The sequence below is a fragment of the Harpia harpyja genome, chromosome 19 (assembly GCF_026419915.1).
Source record: "Harpia harpyja isolate bHarHar1 chromosome 19, bHarHar1 primary haplotype, whole genome shotgun sequence".
Taxonomy (NCBI): Eukaryota; Metazoa; Chordata; class Aves; order Accipitriformes; family Accipitridae; genus Harpia; species Harpia harpyja.
The window spans coordinates 19,032,216-19,047,895 of NC_068958.1; the positions used below are offsets into that span (position 1 = coordinate 19,032,216).

Here is a 15,680-nt window from a genome sequence, read left to right on the forward strand (position 1 = left end):
CAATGGCCTTTCTTTGTTCTGTCTTAGCCTGAAAGCATGTCTTTGATGGCAGAGGTGGATAGAGGACAGACAAGGAGATCACATACTTTTGAGCATGGAGGCACAAACCACTCCAAGACTAACTAAAGAGCTAATCCAGTAATGCTACAGAACAGGCAGGGCTCACGTGGCAAAGAGCAGCTCTGGGTCTTGGAGCCAGCTCTGAATTCTTTGCATGTGGCACAGAAGTAGCACAGCTGCCTGGAAGGGGTAATTCCAAATGCATTCTTAGGGCCAGGAAGATTCTGAGGTTCTTACATCCAAGTTATGAAATGACAGCCCACAGAAGCCTATGTGTTCCTAGCTCAGCGCACTCTGCAACACCCACGTGTTCCTAACAGCTAAATTGATCTAGAAGAAACTAAAGATACACTACAGGCTTTCCTGATATTTCCACTTATCTCCTAGCAGTGGTTTTATCTGTTGCAAGGACTAGGTGCAATTACAAATGAAAGAGGGGAGGAGACGAGGCAATCTCATCTGGAAAAAGGGATATATGGCCTAAACCACTGGGAACTGAGAAGAAAGGCGCTGCTAAGGTGCAGTACAATTTATGAGGAGTTACATGATGCCGTTTCTTCTGGCTGTGTGCTTGACTTGCATCTACAAGCATCAAAGTATTACATCCTGCACATGCTATTCAATTGTTTTGTTTTCTAGGATTTTTTAAAATTCTGTTTCTAAGGCTTATCTCATTTATCCAAAAAGGTGGCTCCAATACTGTGCTATGAAAGACAGTTCTGCCAACTTCCGCCATGCCTCATCTTCCTCTGTATGACATCGGGATATAGAAGAAAGTGACAAATGATGGCATGATCGATAAACCTGGCTGTGCAGCCTTGCACCTTCCAAAGATACTTTGGTTTCAGCCTCCATTGGAAAGGTTGTACTGTCCAAAACGTTGCCCACCATTCAGCAACCTCCAAAACCCAGGAAAGGAGGAAGCAAACCAAACAACGGAAGCAAAGCAAAGTATAAGACAACACCGAAAACCTTGCTACAAACACCATCTTAATCCCTTCCACAATTCCCAGTCTTGCTCCACAGCAACATAGCGCCTTGCAGATACTGTCCCGACCAACACAGGAAACAGCAGCTGAGATCCTATGTGTCCAGTAATCCCGTGCAATAGACTGGGAATAAAACAGAATGAAAGCCCCAGTGGCACTCTAGTACTTCGGAAATGCAGGAATGAAGGGCCTCTGCATGCGTCAGGCCCTGGTTACAAGCATGGCTCTAGCAAAGACAAAGCCACCAGCCCAGTATCCCCTATAGTTCTGTTGCACACTTCTGTTATCAACTGGGCCAGCTGCCTGGACTGGTTCCTCAAACACCGCGCTCTTCCCTCTGCAAACAGGTCTTGTTTCCTGTGCTGGTTTTCCTCTGTATTTTCTCAGTGGTAGTGCTGGTGTTATCTCAGCCAACTCTTCTCTCTCATTTCTCCTCTGCTTCCTTCTCACCCTACTTTCAGAGATTCCTGAAGTTCCTCCTCAGCTGCAGTTCTCCAGGACTCCTGTCAAAGCTAAATACACTTGTCGTCTCCATCCTCTGCATTCAAACCTGCTCCCAGAACCCCACCCCACCTTCTCTGCTGACACCAGCTTCTATTTCTTTCAGAGGCTTCTGACTCAGTGGCTCTTTCACATCGGCCCTTTGGAACTGGAGCAAGCAAAGCTATTACCTGATTATTTTCTCCACCTAACTTTTATTCTTTTCTTCCAAACAGAAGGATTACATACTGCATTTCCTTGGGAAACCACGTAACACGTGCAATTTGATGGTCTATTAGGGCCCATTACTCCACAAGCTCGCATGTTTTAACATGTGTAATAGAAGAAAATGTCACAAAGCAGTTGTCAGATGCAGCAGTGGATAAAAGCTTCCTAATGAAATTAAATAAAAATAATTTTGATAAGGATTTCCACTGCAGTGCTGAGAAATCAAACCCTGATGTGTTATATTAAATAAGTCTGGGCAGTTTGGCTTGCCTCAGTTTCCCTTTTTACCACATGGGGATAAATACTACCTTCATAGTACTCTGAGATCAAGTATGTACTACATCTGCACCGAGCACTATTCAACAACAACAACAAAAAAAACCCCACCACAATAAAAAGAGGGTACTTTCAAACAAAACCAGAAAGATGTAAAGGCAAATCACTGTTTTTATTTTAAAGCAATAGATGTACTTCCATGAATAATTTCAGGCTGGTAAACACAACCAAATACTGTTCTTGTTGGACAGCCTTGGAGGAGTTCAAACCAGATTCAAGTTCAAACACACAGCAAGCAGCTGATGCTTCAGACAGCTTGTAGGGAGAAGCTTTTGTCCCAGCTGTAACAGTTTGATGCTCGGTTATAAACATTCTCCTGCAGAATCTGCCACCCCAGTACTGCAGCCATGTGCCAGTGTAGAAGCAGTAAAAAGTGAAACCACCTAATCTGTTTTCTTTTCCAAGCTAAATATAGGACAAAAGAGTGAAAAGCACAGATGGTGAAAGCACTGCAAGTTTTTAGGCTCTTCTGCTCTAGGAATTTAAGCTGCTAAAGCACAACACAGGCTAAGCCTTCTAAAACACATTCATAACTCAGCTCTGTCACCGACGGCAAAGCCCAGCTTTACAGATCACCGCAAGTGACCACTGTCATCCTATTAGGCATGTGATTCATTTAATCTGAACAGTTGGTGTGAAATAACTCTTTCCTATTTCCCTGATCTTGCTGTCTCTCATGACCGTTCCTTGCAAATTTCCAGATAGAAAAGGAACAAAAACCACACCCCATGCAGAAATTACTTCAAACGAAGACATAATAAGAGGAACAAGGAATTATTTCATATGCAAATTGAAAGCAGAAAATAAAGGCAGATTAACGATTCAGTAGCAAAAATCTTCCAGGCAAATGAGCATAGCTGAAAGACAGACCCAAAGGGAGTGTGAAGCAGAGGTATTTGGAGGAAACAAAACCGCAATGGAAAAACATCATCTTTTTTATACAACATTAAACTGTGTTCAAAATGCATTTCTGCGAAACGTCCACAATACTTATGCAAGAGAGGGGCAGGATCAGACCAACCACCCTGAACGACAGAGTAAGTCCAGCTAGTAGGAAAACAGGTAGAGCTGCAGAATTTTTCGTGATTCCCTGTTCTCCTGGGAACAGCACAAAGGAGACACGGGTGAACGCTAACAACCAACCTGATGAGAGGGGAAAAAAGGGGGCACTTGTTGTAACATGTTGTAACAGTGCAAGGTAAGGAAGACCAAAAAGCAAAATTAAGTAAAAGCACCAGCAAGAAAAGTGTATTTATCTAAAGAGAATTATCCATAAGAACAACACACGCACTCTCTCATTCTAGGAGGAGTGGTACCTAGGAATAAAGCCCAGCTCTATTTCAGCCTCCATTAATAAATGCTCTCAACCACCTCTCCTTGTTATAAATACTTCAGTGCCTCCTGACAAGGAGACTGAATCCATAACGAGTACAACATGCCGCTTTGAGGTGGAATGAGACAGAAAGCTCGGAGATTTGTGATGTCAGGTCTAGCAGAAATTCATTTAAATTAGCGCACTGAACAGATCAAGCAGCACGCTCTATTACACTCCTTTTTGGTACAGTGCCTAGAAAGCTGGAGTACTGAGCAACTAGTGACTCAGAACTGCCGCAGACAGACACTTTATTGAGGAGACTGCTCGCTTAAAGTTTGCAGGGATTCTTCTGAGGTTCCAGAAACTCTCAGGATTTACTACCAGCCCCAGAGAGCCAGGATTCGCAGGTCTTAACTCCTTGTTCCAGCACTGACACCGTGTAAGCCCACACAAGTCACTTCAAGCCCTTTGTTTTGTATCTGAGCTTCTCCACCAGTAAAAACAGAAGGGACTTGATCATCTGCAGCTCATAAAGCACAGAGAAGAAAAGCAATGTGCAATGCTGTGCCTTCACCAGTATCCTCAGAGACACGCCACCTTTATATTTCATATTATTCTGCCCTTTCAGGAATGCAGAGGGACGATGTGCCTGTGGCCATGAGATAACACAAGAACCACTAGCTCTCACGCGACTCTTTTCTTTCAAACGGCAAGGAAACCGAGGCACTGCGATTTCCCCAAGGTCAACCCCCAAGTTACCGGCAGAGCCACATCTGAAGCTGTATTTACTGACTCACAGTCTTACACACCAAGCTCCAGCTGACGGTCTCCCTCAACACACCTTTCAGCACCTTTAATGAACTTCACTGAAAAGGACAAAACATCAGCGAAAATGACAACCAAGTGCCTGAGCGTGTGCTACCTGTATCAGCTATTACAGCACTCCTTCTCACCCTCGGAACCTTTCGCTGTCCATATTCTCCTCTTCCGAACTTTTATTGATGCTCACCCGCTCCCAGCCGAGCGGCAGCTGCTGTTGGCAGCAGCCCCGGCCTACAGCTGTCCACCCCGGCGGGTCCGGTCAGCGAACGCAGCCCCCCAGGAACCCGCACACCCGGCCCGGCCGTTTCCCTGCACCGCCGGTACCGAGGCAAGACCGGCAACGGTAGGAGCCGGGCCGGGCTGGAAACCTCCGCCACGGCTCCCGCACACCGGGGGCACCGAACCGCGGCTCTGAGGGGCCGGACCCCCGCAGGACGCGGCCCTGAGGGGAGGGCGGCGGGGCCTGCTCACGGCGGGCTGGGCTCGCTCGTCCCCGGGCCAGCAGCTCCCCGGGCCCTCAGACCCCCCCCCAGGCCCCAAAACCGCTCCGCGCCCCCCCCGGCAGCTCCCCAGCGAGGCTGCCAGCCGGGCCCTGCGGTGCCCAAGCCCCACAGCAGCCCCTCGGGGCCGGGTCCTCACCCACCGCCGCGCCTCAGGCCCGGGCCCTCCCTCACCCGCAGCCTCCCCCCTCCCCGGGAGAAAGAGGAGGAGGAGGACCGGGTGCCTTTACCGGGAGAGGTGCTTCAGGATCTGCTTCTTGATGATGCCGGCCATGCCGCGGGGCGGCGGGGCTCAGGGCCGCGGGCGGCGGGACCCCATCCCGGCGCCGCCACCGCCTCCCGCCCCGCCCCGCCCCGCCCCCGCCGCCTCCCGCCGGCCCCCGCGCGCCGCCGCCTCTCGCCCCGTCGCGCCCCCTAGCGGCCCCCGCCAGCGCCGCAGCCGCGCTCCACGCGTGTGCGCGGAGCGGGCGGACCCACGGGACACGCACACACCGGGGCGCACACACACCCACCGGGACACACAGCCCCCGCCCCCGGGACACGGACACACACACACACACCCGGGACACAACCCCCCCCCGCCCGCGGCAGGGCTGGAGCCCAAATCGTGCCTCCCCCGCGGTGCTCCGGTGCTGAGGGGAAGCCTGTGAGTGAGGGTGCCAGCAGTTTTAATTACGTGCTTTTACCTCTGTTAAAATGTTGGAGCTGCGGGCGAAAATCCGCAAGGCACAGGAGCAGCTGAGTTTCACACCTCTGCTTTGTATAGCTCCCTTCCTGAGAGCATCGCGGGTCAGCCAAAACTAAGTTTTTGTAAAAGAGGCACTCACGCTACAAAAATAAAATGTTCAACGTAAAACAACGTAACCAGGTCGGAAGGAAAAAAACCCCATCAATCCTTGTTTCAAGCAGTTTCTGTGCTACTTAGTTTGCTTGCATTGTCACTCTTTGGTGGATGACAACAAGTTAGACCATTTCAGACGCCGCATGAGATTTCAGCTTAGCTTACAAGGGAGCGTTTTGCTTTCGAGGCTGGGTGCAGCAAAGGGAGCACCCGCATAAACGGTGACGCTGTTCTGCAGGCAGAGACGTACCCCCCGGAGCCTTACGCCCATTCGTCACGCCTCTAACAGCTCCACAAGAAAAACCACGTGCTTTCTACTTTACTGAGTACATTCTGTTTTAATCTAACAATAAGCAGAGGGAGGACTCAAGTGGCATACAAGCCTTGAACCTTTATCAAAGCCCAATGCTGACCATCGCTAATTCCTGTCTACTGTTTTCCCCAGGAGAAAGTCAACAATATGCATTGATGAAGATGAGTGTTGTTGTATGTTTGCTCTAACAGCAATACACCTTCAACATAAAGCTGAAAAATGCTCAGATTATTGATCACGGAGAGGCATTCACCTTCTGAGATATGCATTGGTACAATCATTTCAGCTCCTCGCAATCTACGCGGTGTCTGACGCGGGAGATGAAGCTGCACTACGATCCCTTCGCTGTCAGACACAGGAAGCTCAGGAGAGCAGCAGGATCCCCCGCACCTCGGTGCTGGTCCAGCCCGAGTGCTGTGGGCAGCAGGCATCTACCCCAGTATGGTTTATTATAGAAACATCCTCTAACTTTTGCCTCATCTCAACATTTGTTGAACACTGCTATTAAATATCGAGTTATTAAATATTTGATGTCTCAGCTACACCACATTCTTTACAGATTGTTGAAAGCACACAAACTCCTAAAAATATAATCTCCTCTGTATGATTGGCCTGTCCTGTCCCATAGCAGAGAGCAACTCAGAAAAGGAGCCCTGGCAGTTCCAGTACCCAAACACTTTCTCGTAAGATGCAAATCACTCCCACACTTTCGTATTAGATGCAACCATGTCTAGAATGAGTTGGACAGTTCTGCAGACTGAAATGGATGACAACCGACATGCACAGAGCAGCTGGTTATGCAAACAGAATGAATTCTTTTAATTCAATTGGAATTGTGCACCTGCATTACATACGGCTCATCAAAAGCAAAATCCTTTTAATAAACTAAAGGGCCTGGGATATGTCTTCAACAACACAGCCCTTTACACTGAGAACCGAGCATTAATAACTACTGACTCAACTCCAGTAACGTAATTAAATGTGTCCAAACGTGCCGGTACCAATAGAAAAGTAGAAATATGTTTGGCAGCATCAAAACAATTACTGTAAGAAGTAGACTTTTAACAGCATCTCTTTGCTTCCCTCAGTGGAGAATCAACATTTTATTAAATTCACCCTATTTTGTCCTACTAAAGTCACTTAATGTTGCAGTCTCCCCAGTCAGAGATTTCACTGCAGTCTTTTCTGATGTCACTTTCGGGGTTTTTTTTTTATTAGAAACACGCATACTTGTTTTGAAACAAGAATTCAAAATGCAGATAGTAATACATCTCTCGAGGGGTATGACATGAAAAAGAGAGACTACCTAAAGACTAAGGAGAAAAAAAAAACAAACTGAAAAAAATCTGTGCAAGACAGGTAGAGAGGGAACAAAGAAAACTGACATCTCTTTCTGCCAGGCAGAAAACCCACACACAGAGTAAGGCTCAGATTCTCCATATGTAAACCAGCATCAATGTTTTATTGTTGGGTTTTACGATTCAACAGGGGGGGCGAAAAAAACCAAACAAAACCACCAAAAAAACCAGACCAGGTACAAAAGCATCAGTCCAGTGTGCATCCAGGTCAAACCGTCTGCAATCTGAAGTAACAGCAGATTTCCTCTACACACTGTTTTAATACAAAATCCTAGGGACATAGGTCTATGGTATTTTATCATACGGAAGATCGTAATATGAAAAAGAACAGGCAGCTCCATTTCCACCTTTATCTGTCTGGACGGGTCATTCCTGGCCTGGTTGGCACCATCATGGGTCTGGAGGGTGGTCTCATCATCGGGGGCCCTGGCATCATCGGCATGTGTCCTCCCATCGGTGGCCTCATCCCTGGAGCTACAAGGGGAAAGAGAGGAAGTTCGAGAAGAGCTCTCGGGAATAGCAACCATTGAGTCACAGCAATACAGCATGCAGGTTCTCTCCCCCACCCTCCAGGGAACTTCCATTTTACAAGTGTGTAAGCTTTGATCTGGAAGCTGGCTGAGATGCATTACGTTTCCCTGAAGGATGTTAGCAATTAGTAGAGGAAGAACCAAGTTCCTGGGTTATTTGCCCACTTCTGACAATATTCACTGATAAATTATTTTCAACCACTCAAAAGAGACACTAGTTAATTACTGAATTGGAAAGTTCATTTGGAAAAAAGTGCTGCAAAATCCTTCAGTGTGTTCAAAAAAAAAAAAAAGACCCAAACCCCAAAAAAAGACTGGTGTACTTCTTGCAGCTGGGTAACAGCATTACCAAAGAAAAGCAGGTGCTCTACTAAAAAAGCACTGAAATAATGGTTTCCATTCAACTTCTCCATTTATTTTCAGGCAGCCACTATGCTGCTTAGTATCGGAGATTATGCACATATTTTGTGCCTTTAAAAAACACTTAAAGAACAATTTCTACCAGCAAGACAATAATTGCAAGGACACTTTACTACTTTTAGTGCGCCTGTGTGTATTCCTTTAGATTTGTTCCAGTAACTGCTTCAATAAGACGTCTTCTGAGAATTCTTCAAATGCCAGTAAGCTCAAAAGTGGAATGGATCAAAGACATTTCAGTTTGCCTTTACAGTTCTGAAAAAAAACTTCCTAAGGCATATGGTTTCTCTGGAACACACTATCTTGAGACATTTTAAACAATAAAATTCATTTAGGGCTGAAATGTACCCCTTGTGCAAACACATAAGCACTACAAACACAGAATTCCTAAACAATTATAGATTGTACTGCTAAGACTAGAGGTAGGAAAGCTACAATTCACCAGAGCACTAATTTCAGTTGTACAGGGGGACTAGTAACTCTCAACAAGTAGTAAAGGAACTTTAATTAGCAGTTCTAAGACTGTTTTATGTCTCACCATGCAGAGGATAATGGATCAGGAAAAGTGCATACATAGTATATGCAAACTGAAATACTTCCACAGCTTTACACTTGGGGCTGTCCATCCACGCTGCGTCTAATGTGATGTCTGAAGTGATGAGAGCTATAAACTAGAGTGTCTCACCACAGCTACCATCCAAGTACTGCAGCTGCTTCACATTTTATGCTGAGCTCCTTTGACAACTCTCTATTGCCCAGCGAGACAAAACGTAACTCAAACATCCTGCAAACCAGACCACGCAGTACTGCAGTTCCAGAGATTTACCTATTTCCAGACTTACCAGGTCCAACCGGCATCATCCCTGGTGGGGGTGGGCCCATCATTGGCATCATTGGCGGTCCACCCATATGAGGGGCCGGCATCATGCCAGGCCGCGGGGGGCCAGCTGAACACATATACAGATTGGTTACACATCTGGCTGCTTTCACATTCATCAACAATATGCAATGCAAAATAGTTATTAAACTTCATAGGAAATTTTAGTAACAAAGGTGCCTTAGATTATTTTACAACTGCCTGCCATCATTTTCAGTTTCAACTCTGACTCCAGGTGCCAAAAAGCGAACCGGAGGAAGAATATGCTAGCTATTATTTCCACCTTTGCAATCCTAATGCAGATGACTACCACTTGCAACAGCAGGACTCTAAGCAGAAAGGGATCTCAGCTGTTTGCCAGCTGAAGTGCAAAAGAAGGTTATCAATCCTATTCTATTTAAAAAACCAAACCCAAACCAAACCCCATGCTGGAAGTTTTAATGAAGCGATCCATAAGGCGCCTACCAAGTAATGAGAAGGCACACATTTCTATTAATGTGCTCAGCATTACTAAAATAAGACAAACTAAAGATTAAGATGGTTGCTGAAACACTCTTACAAAGCATTCTCTTACATTTTAGTATTCACAAGCTCAAAATGTCTCAGTTTGATTTTAAGCAAAAAGGACTTTTCTTTACAAGTCCAGGAAACATGCAACACAGCTCAAGAGGGCTGCCATCCCAGTCAAAAACTGTCCAGTTCAGACTTACGGATGCTGGGAGGAGGTGGTATCATGGCTCCTGCGGGAGGTGGTGCTGAGAACGGTGTAGGTGGGATTTTCCCTTGCTGAAATGCAGCCGCTACATTGGGGGGGAAAAAGAAAAAAAAAAAAGGAAAGAAAGAATCCCAGGAGAAAAACCAGTTACTAGGCTGAGGAAGCTCCTGCATCAATCTTCCTTCTCATGCCACGCGGTCAGAGCATACTTCACATCATGCTGCGTGCTCAGTTGTTCTAACTCTGGAACATATCCCTGGTTTATGCTGCTTGTCATGGCAGAAGCACCTAATATTCTTGAAGACAATTATTACAGTAATTACTCCAGCTGAGACTAGAGAGCTCCTTGATGAATTTCACACACCTAACAGGAAGGCGGATGGCAGAAAAAAAATACATCACATGATTTGCAGCTGCAACTTTCACCTGGGATCATTAGGTAAAGACATGCTATATTGAAAATGGTAATAAGGCAATGACTTAGGTAGGCAACAAAAAGCATGAAAAACATCTTATGTGAAAGGGAAGAGAAGAAATTCAAAAGACTGGAATTGACTGGAAGGAAGGCAAAAGATGTGAAAGTTGGAAGCATCCACGAGGAAAATGGACACAAGGAAATGGAATGAAGCTGCATCAGGGGAAGTCCAAACTGGACGTTGGGAAAAGGCTCGTCACTGAGAGGGTGGTCAGTCCCTGGAACAGGCTCCCCAGGGAAGTGGTCACAGCACCAAGCCTGTCAGAGTTCAAGAAGGGTCTGGACGATGCTCTTGGTCATATGGTTTAGTTTTAGGTAGTCCTGCAAGGACCAGGGAGTTGGCCTCGATGATCCTTATGGGTCCCTTCCAACTTGAGATATTCTATGATTCTACGATCTAAAGAAAGTTGCCATAAAGTTAATCTGGCATTTGTATTTCTTTTCACAGAGAAAAGAACCACTATTCAGAGGACAAGTGAGAGGAAAAGAACCCTATAAGCTGACAGAGGAAACACTTCACACTTTATTCAAGCCTTTAACAGCAAGAGAGAAAAAAAAAAAAATCAATATCCCTAGAGAATTGAGGGCAACTACCGCATTTTTAAAAAAATACAAAAATCCATACCTTTTAATGTCCATTTTCCTATCTTATTCATGCTCTTTATGTAAGTGTGCTACTACCAAAAAGCAAAAATGCATTACATGACCTTGTATGACATTACTATCAGTAGTAAAGGCGCTGGTATCTACAACCCTCTCAATCACAGCAAAGCAGTAAATGTCTGCTTGCAATGACCCCTCGGGCAGAGCCCTTGGTCTCTTACATGGAAGCCCATGCTCTGATGAGCTCAAGATTCAGATTCTAAGTGAAGTTTTCGCTCATGACTCACAGAGCAAAGACTCACCAGGGAAGCGAGGAAGACTCAACTTGGAAGAATGGAAGAAAAGCAACTAGAGGAAAGACAGGGGAAGTAACAGGAGAGCAGTCCAGGGTCACAGAAGGATTAGCCTTACTTGTTTTGTCAATCAGGCTCTGAGCTTGTTCCTCCATCCATTTTTGATAGTAGTCTTTCACATTCTCTTTGTGTTTTCGGCCACTGCAGTGGGTTTTTCTCACGGAGGGCTGAGAAAGATGATATAAACCCAAAGCTTACATAACATCACATAAAACCAAAGTTTACTGGGAACTCCTGTATAATTTTAAATGCATGCAATTTAAATTAGGACGGGTGACGTGTAAAACCTTTACATATAAACTATAAGTGTTGAGACTCCAGTTTCAGTAAAAGAGATTGCCATAACACCCAGCCAGCTGTCTCCCACCAACTCACCGCAACAGTCGTAGGCAGCCATGAGTGTTGGCTGCCATTGACTGTTGAATGCAAGTAGGAGAGGACAAGTAGGACACCATAATATTTCAAATAACCTGGTTTTAGCCTATTGTCGTGGTTTAACCTCCACCAGCAACTAAGCACCACGTAGCCACTCGCTCACTTCCCCCCACCCAGTGGGATGGGGGAAAGAATCAGGAAAAAAAAGTAAAACTTGTGGGTTGAGCTAAGAACAGTTTAATAGAACTGAAATGAAGAAAATAATAATTATAATAATAATACTAATCAAAGGATTGGAAGCTACAAAACAAGTGATGCACAATGCAATTGCTCACCACTTGCTGACCGATGCCCAGTTAGTTCCCGAGCAGTGATCCCCCCAGGCCAACTCCCCCCAGTTTATATACTGAGCATGACATCCCATGGTATGGAATACCCCTTTGGCCAGTTGGGGCCAGCTGTCCTGACTGTGTCCCCTCCCGGCTTCTTGTGCCCCTCCAGCCTTCTTGCTGGCTGGGCATGAGAAGCTTAAAAGTCCTTGATTTAGTATAACCACTGCTTAACCACAACTGAAAACATCAGTGTGTTATCAACATTCCTCTCATACCGAACCCAAAGCACAACGATATACCAGCTACCAGAAAGAAAGTTAACTCTGTCGCGGCCAAAACCAGGACACCTACATAAGTTTTATTTTAATGCTCTTGATATAGCAGAGAAATTAATGCAGAAGATTTGGGACTTACCGAGTCGTGGGTGAGGTACGTGTCACAATAATCGCAATAAAACCTTAAGAGGGAAAACTCTTGTTATTAAGAAACCACTTTGCACTCAGTGTTACAACACAACCCCTCACGGCTGCTCCACGGGCTCTGCCCGAACCGGGCGCCCAGGGCTCGGCCTGCCAGCACCCCCCGCCGGCCCCGCACCCCCTCCTCTCCTCTCTCCACGCTTCCCGAGGCCTGAACAGACACGAACTGCCCGCCGGGCCGCCGGGGGGGGGTCACCGACCCCTGCCCGGGGACCAACGGGTCCCCTCCCCGCCGGGCCCGGGCGGCCCCTCACTCCGGTTCACCCCCCGTCCCGGTCCCAGGCCCTGCCTCCCGCAGCCGCCCCCTCATCAGCGCCGGAGCCCGCCGAAGCCGCGCTCACTTGGGCATGGTGCTCCCCGCGCCCCGCTACCGGCGCCGCCAGGAAGTGACGCACTCACGTAGCGACGCCTTCCACCGCTTGACCTCCGGCGGCTCCCGTAGAACGACGGCGACGGCGGCGCAGGGCGGGCTCAGCGCTCCCACGGCGGCCCGCGAGGGACAAAAGAGGCTGCGGGGCGGGCTTCGCTTTTCCCGCCTCACAGGCGGGGCCTCCGCCGCCCGCCTCAGTCACTTCTCCAGTCACCCCCCAGTTTATTCCCTTACAAACTACGTCAGAACTGGGCACCGTGATCACGACACACACACACCCCCCCCGGGGCTCGCGGCCAGCAGGCCTGTGGCGGTGTTTGCTGGGGCAAAACCTTCACGTAACGCAGCTGCTTCGCGTTAAAAACCAGCGAGAGTTTATTAATGTTAAAAGATGTAAACGTATCGCAGGCGTCGCGTTAGCTTCTCTTCCCACCTCCGGGGCTGAAAATTACGGGAGAAGCGTCGTTTTGGGGCGCGGGGGGGGGGGATGCACACGGACTCCACTCAGCGAGGCCCCAAGCCTGCGCCAGCACCCTGGCCCAGCAGGCCTTGCGCCGCCTCAGTTTGCATGGCGCCACGTGACGTCACAGAGCCCGCCCGCGGGTAATTTGCATACATAAACACGCGCGCTCACCGCCCGCGCCGCCTCCATATATGGAAGCGCGCGGCTGGGGGGCTATGCAAATTTACACACAAACGCACGCGCCGTGACGCACCGGCCCCCGGCCCCGCTCTCCTCGCCCGCCCGCGCGCGCGGAGCCCGCCCACCTATGCAAAACACTCCTTTGCATACGCGCCCCCGCCCCCCTCGCCCTTGCGCCTCTCCTTCCCGCCGAGGGCGCACCGGGGCCGCCGACGCTCCGCCCACACCCTCCCCTTCCTCCCTTCTCCCACGCCGCGCGTGGGGTGACGCCACCGCGCCAGGCGCCGTGGCGTCATAGGGCCGCGTGCCCCTCGCGCGAGGCGGAGCGGCGCTTGCGCGGTGCCGCCAGCGCCTGGCGTCGCCCGCGCCCCCTCCCCTCCCCCCCCCTTTTCGCCCCCCCACCCCCCCGCCGTGCCCGCGCTCCCCCCCTCGCCCCCATGCGGCGCTGAGGCGGCGGCGGCGGCGGCAGCGGGGCGGCCCCCGGGGCGGCGGGGACCGCTGGGCGCCATGGAGGGCATGGACGTGGACCTGGACGCGGAGCTGATGCAGAAGTTCAGCTGCCTGGGCACCACCGACAAGGACGTGCTGATCGGCGAGTTCCAGCGGCTCCTCGGCTTCCAGCTCAGCCCCGCCGGCTGCGCCTTCTTCCTCGACATGACCAACTGGTGCGGGGGACCGGGGGGGGGCGGCCGCCGGTACTGAGGGGAGGGGGGGGGGGGGGGGCGGCGAGAGGCCGCCGGCCCTGGGGCGGCTGAGGGGAAGGGCGGGAGGCCGCCCGCCCGCCCCGCGGAGGCCGAGCGCCTGAGGGGAACCTCGGGAGGCCGCCGGCGCTGAGGGGGCCGCGCACCGAGCCGGGCCGGCGGCCTTACTCCCGCCGCCCGCCGCCCCGATCCGCCTCAGGGGACGGCAGGCCCGTCCCGCCGCCCGCGGGGCCCCGCCGGGGTGAGGCGGTGTTTGTTTCGGGCCCCCCCTTTCCCCTCCCCTTCCCCGGGGTCGGCGATGGCGGGGCGAACCGGCGGGGGGGTGGTGCGTGTGTGTGTGTGGTGGGGAGGGAGCGGGAGCTATCATGGCAGCGCGGAGGAGGAGAGGAGCGGGACGGGGCTGAGGAGGCACTCGGGTTCGCCTCCCGTCTCCGGCTCGGGGTTGTGATTTTGCCAGCTCGTCGGTCAAAGGGCTGCAAAGCTGTTAAAGAGTGACTAATTGATAGGAAGAGGGGCATGTGATCCAGCGGACCCGGGAGCTCTTAAAGGGCGCTTTCTCTGCGGAGCCCGGAGGATGAGCAGAAGTCAGGGATGGATTACGGTGCCCTGGACCCCAAAGCAGGCTTCCAAAAGAGGGGAAGTTGTGGTGGAAAGGCGCTGTGGAAGTGTTAAAGCTGCCGAGGTCTCCGTGCGAAAGTTACCCAGGTGTTTGGCAAAAACTTAGCACCTGCTTGCAAACTAGGGGTGTCTCTGTAAATACTCTGGCTTTTGGTGTATATTTTGGCTTTACAAAGGCTCCCTGTGTCTGCCCTCGAAAAAAAGCAGGTACAGGTTACCAGGGAAGCTGCAGCTCGAGAAAAACGTGGGAAATAGGCAATATAATGGTGAAAAACAGAAACCAGGAGTGTTAGTGGTGCAGTGAGCCCAGTGACTGTGAAAGAATGTTGTGAAATTGCTGCTGTCTGAATTGTGATGTTTGACTCATTATTACCACTCGCATCTTTTAAACCATCTCAAACAGCTTTGCTGTTGTGTGGGGCACTAACCAAAAAGTGAGCCTCTTGTTAGGTTTGCGTCTCTTCACTGTGATGGATGCAGGAGAGCAAAGTGTTTGCTGTTTCAGATATTGCTAACAGAGATTACTTAGCCAAGCTGGAGTTACTGTTTTTTTTCTTAGGGGTATAACATCAAATCCGGAAACCTCAGGTTTGAAACTTGAAATCCAAGCGAAGGTCTTGATATCAACAGTTAGGAAAAAACTTGCACGGAATTGCTGAACTAATAAACAGTAATAAGACAACTTTGTCACCTTTTTCCTTCCGTCCTTCACTCCTTCTACAGCTCTATATTGAATTATATTGGCAAATCTGCATCTGCAGAGGGAGTAAGGGAATAGCAAATAATACACCATGTGCTTTGTAAGCTGATACGATGCGAAAGAAGGTTTCTCTCAAGGAGTTCAGAAGTTTGCTTTGGAGAAGTGGTTCACGGCAGAAGATGCTTTCCCACTTTATCCGTGTCTTGATAATAGGAATAAAACTACTGACACAGCAGTGTAATGCTGTTGG

At 49.5% G+C, this 15,680-nt stretch overlaps 3 protein-coding genes across 7 annotated transcripts in view; 1 reads left to right on the forward strand and 2 right to left on the reverse strand.

The window, feature by feature from the left end:
• The window catches only part of BLTP3A (bridge-like lipid transfer protein family member 3A), a 35,574-nt gene extending 30,485 nt beyond the window's left edge, over window positions 1–5,089 (reverse strand). Inside the window, exon 1 of the mRNA XM_052814593.1 lies at window positions 4,961–5,089. Within this exon, the coding sequence (XP_052670553.1) occupies window positions 4,961–5,004 (44 nt within the window). The 5' untranslated portion in view covers window positions 5,005–5,089. The remainder of the gene's footprint in view (window positions 1–4,960) is intronic.
• Window positions 5,090–7,327: 2,238 nt separating this feature from the next.
• Window positions 7,328–12,874, reverse strand: SNRPC (small nuclear ribonucleoprotein polypeptide C). Of its 2 annotated transcripts, none has more exons than XM_052815541.1 (6): window positions 12,740–12,874; window positions 12,334–12,376; window positions 11,271–11,379; window positions 9,777–9,866; window positions 9,032–9,136; window positions 7,328–7,716 (listed from the first exon to the last, which is right to left on the reverse strand). In XM_052815541.1, the coding sequence occupies exons 1-6, from the start codon at window positions 12,745–12,747 to the stop codon at window positions 7,592–7,594; spliced, it is 480 nt and encodes a 159-aa protein (XP_052671501.1). In that variant the 5' UTR covers window positions 12,748–12,874; the 3' UTR covers window positions 7,328–7,591. The 2 variants fall into 2 exon arrangements, with proteins under 2 accessions (XP_052671501.1, XP_052671500.1); XM_052815540.1 differs by having other exon boundaries at window positions 9,777–9,869.
• Window positions 12,875–13,815: 941 nt separating this feature from the next.
• ILRUN (inflammation and lipid regulator with UBA-like and NBR1-like domains) overlaps window positions 13,816–15,680 on the forward strand; it is a 33,252-nt gene continuing 31,387 nt past the window's right edge. For 2 of the 4 annotated variants that reach the window (XR_008239447.1, XM_052816034.1), the window contains exon 1: window positions 13,818–14,076. Coding sequence is in view for 3 of the 4 variants with exons in the window: in XM_052816034.1 (XP_052671994.1) it covers window positions 13,919–14,076 (158 nt within the window). In the remaining variant the exon portion in view is untranslated. Of the gene's footprint in view, window positions 14,077–14,644; window positions 14,818–15,680 lie in introns of those variants that run through there. The other 2 variants (XM_052816036.1, XM_052816035.1) reach the window with 2 other exon arrangements.

Excerpts from the sequence above, each read along its gene's own strand:
- SNRPC (XM_052815540.1), bottom strand. Across the intron at positions 11,380-12,333 it reads CGTACCTCACCCACGACTCG|CCCTCCGTGAGAAAAACCCA; the intron begins GTAAGTCCCAAA and ends CATCTTTCTCAG. Across the intron at positions 7,717-9,031 it reads GATGATGCCGGTTGGACCTG|CTCCAGGGATGAGGCCACCG; the intron begins GTAAGTCTGGAA and ends TTCCCCTTGTAG.